Source organism: Seriola dumerili, unplaced genomic scaffold (genome assembly GCF_002260705.1).
Source record: "Seriola dumerili isolate Sdu_G_001 unplaced genomic scaffold, Sdu_1.0 BDQW01032251.1, whole genome shotgun sequence".
In the NCBI taxonomy this organism is placed as follows: domain Eukaryota; kingdom Metazoa; phylum Chordata; class Actinopteri; order Carangiformes; family Carangidae; genus Seriola; species Seriola dumerili.
Window position 1 is genome coordinate 1 of NW_019206506.1, and position 1028 is coordinate 1028.

Sequence of the window (1028 nt, forward strand, 5' to 3'; positions counted from 1 at the left end):
CATGGTTTCCATCACTTCTTCTCCAACTCTGATGAACTATATTAAAGCTGTAAAACTTTTCTCATCTTCTTCATCTTGTCTCTTGATGTTTCATATTTGCTTTTCATCAGTTAGTTCTACAGATGAGACTGAATTAAATTATGACATAATAAGTTTTGAAATGTTCAAACAGACGTCGACATGTCAGATTAAATGTGTAGTTCATGACGTCACTGTGTGTCTGTGTTTGTCGCCCAGCTGCCAGCTTGACCTCTCCCCTCTGGCCAAAGAGCAGACCCATCACCTGGAGCTGCCGCTGGAGGAGTCCCGGGGCGTGCTGGTGCTGCTGGTCACGCTGACCGCCTCGGCCCACGTCTCCATCGCCGACCTGTCCGTCACGCCGCTGGACGACCCGCAGGAGCGCAGGGAGATACTCAAACGATACGTGAGCGGCACCAATTAATAAAATGAATAAATTAAAGGTTAGTTCAGGTGGAACATCCATTTGAAAAATACTCGTTCCTCCTCCAGGGTGTGTTGAAGTCGTTCTCTAATTTAAAAGACGTGGGCATGGTGCAGGTGAAGGTGATGAGAGCAGAGGGACTCATGGCTGCTGATGTAAATGGTAAAAAAAAATCTGATTTTTAAAGATATATTCATTGATTTATTTATTATTTCATACAGCAGCTGTGAATACGGCGTTCAGTATTCTGCTCATTAACCCCGTTGTGTCCTCAGGTAAGAGCGATCCTTTCTGTGTGCTGGAGCTGAACAACGACAGACTACAGACACACACTGTTTACAAGAACCTCAGTCCAGAGTGGAACAAAGCCTTCACCTTGTGAGTTACAGCGTTTTATTAACCTGTTATTACACAAACACATTTTTAAAACACAGTGTGCCCAAAATAAAAACTTTTTAGAATAAGTGTATTTTAAAAGGTTCAAAAAACTGAATTTGTTTATTGGAATTTAGACCAAATTCTTGGTTCATTCATCAACCTGTGTCTCTCAACTTTAAAGCTCCTCCAGTGTAAAGGTCTGTGTCCA

At 42.4% G+C, this 1028-nt stretch overlaps 1 protein-coding gene across 1 annotated transcript; it reads left to right on the forward strand.

Moving 5' to 3' along the window:
* Nucleotides 1-237: 237 nt before the first annotated feature.
* On the forward strand, nucleotides 238-820 carry LOC111240288 (multiple C2 and transmembrane domain-containing protein 1-like; the record flags this gene model as incomplete). Its single annotated transcript, XM_022770244.1, has 3 exons — nucleotides 238-424; nucleotides 511-604; nucleotides 718-820. Coding segments are annotated over 3 exons (384 nt in total), but the record flags the coding sequence as incomplete, so codon positions are not given.
* Nucleotides 821-1028: the final 208 nt, after the last annotated feature.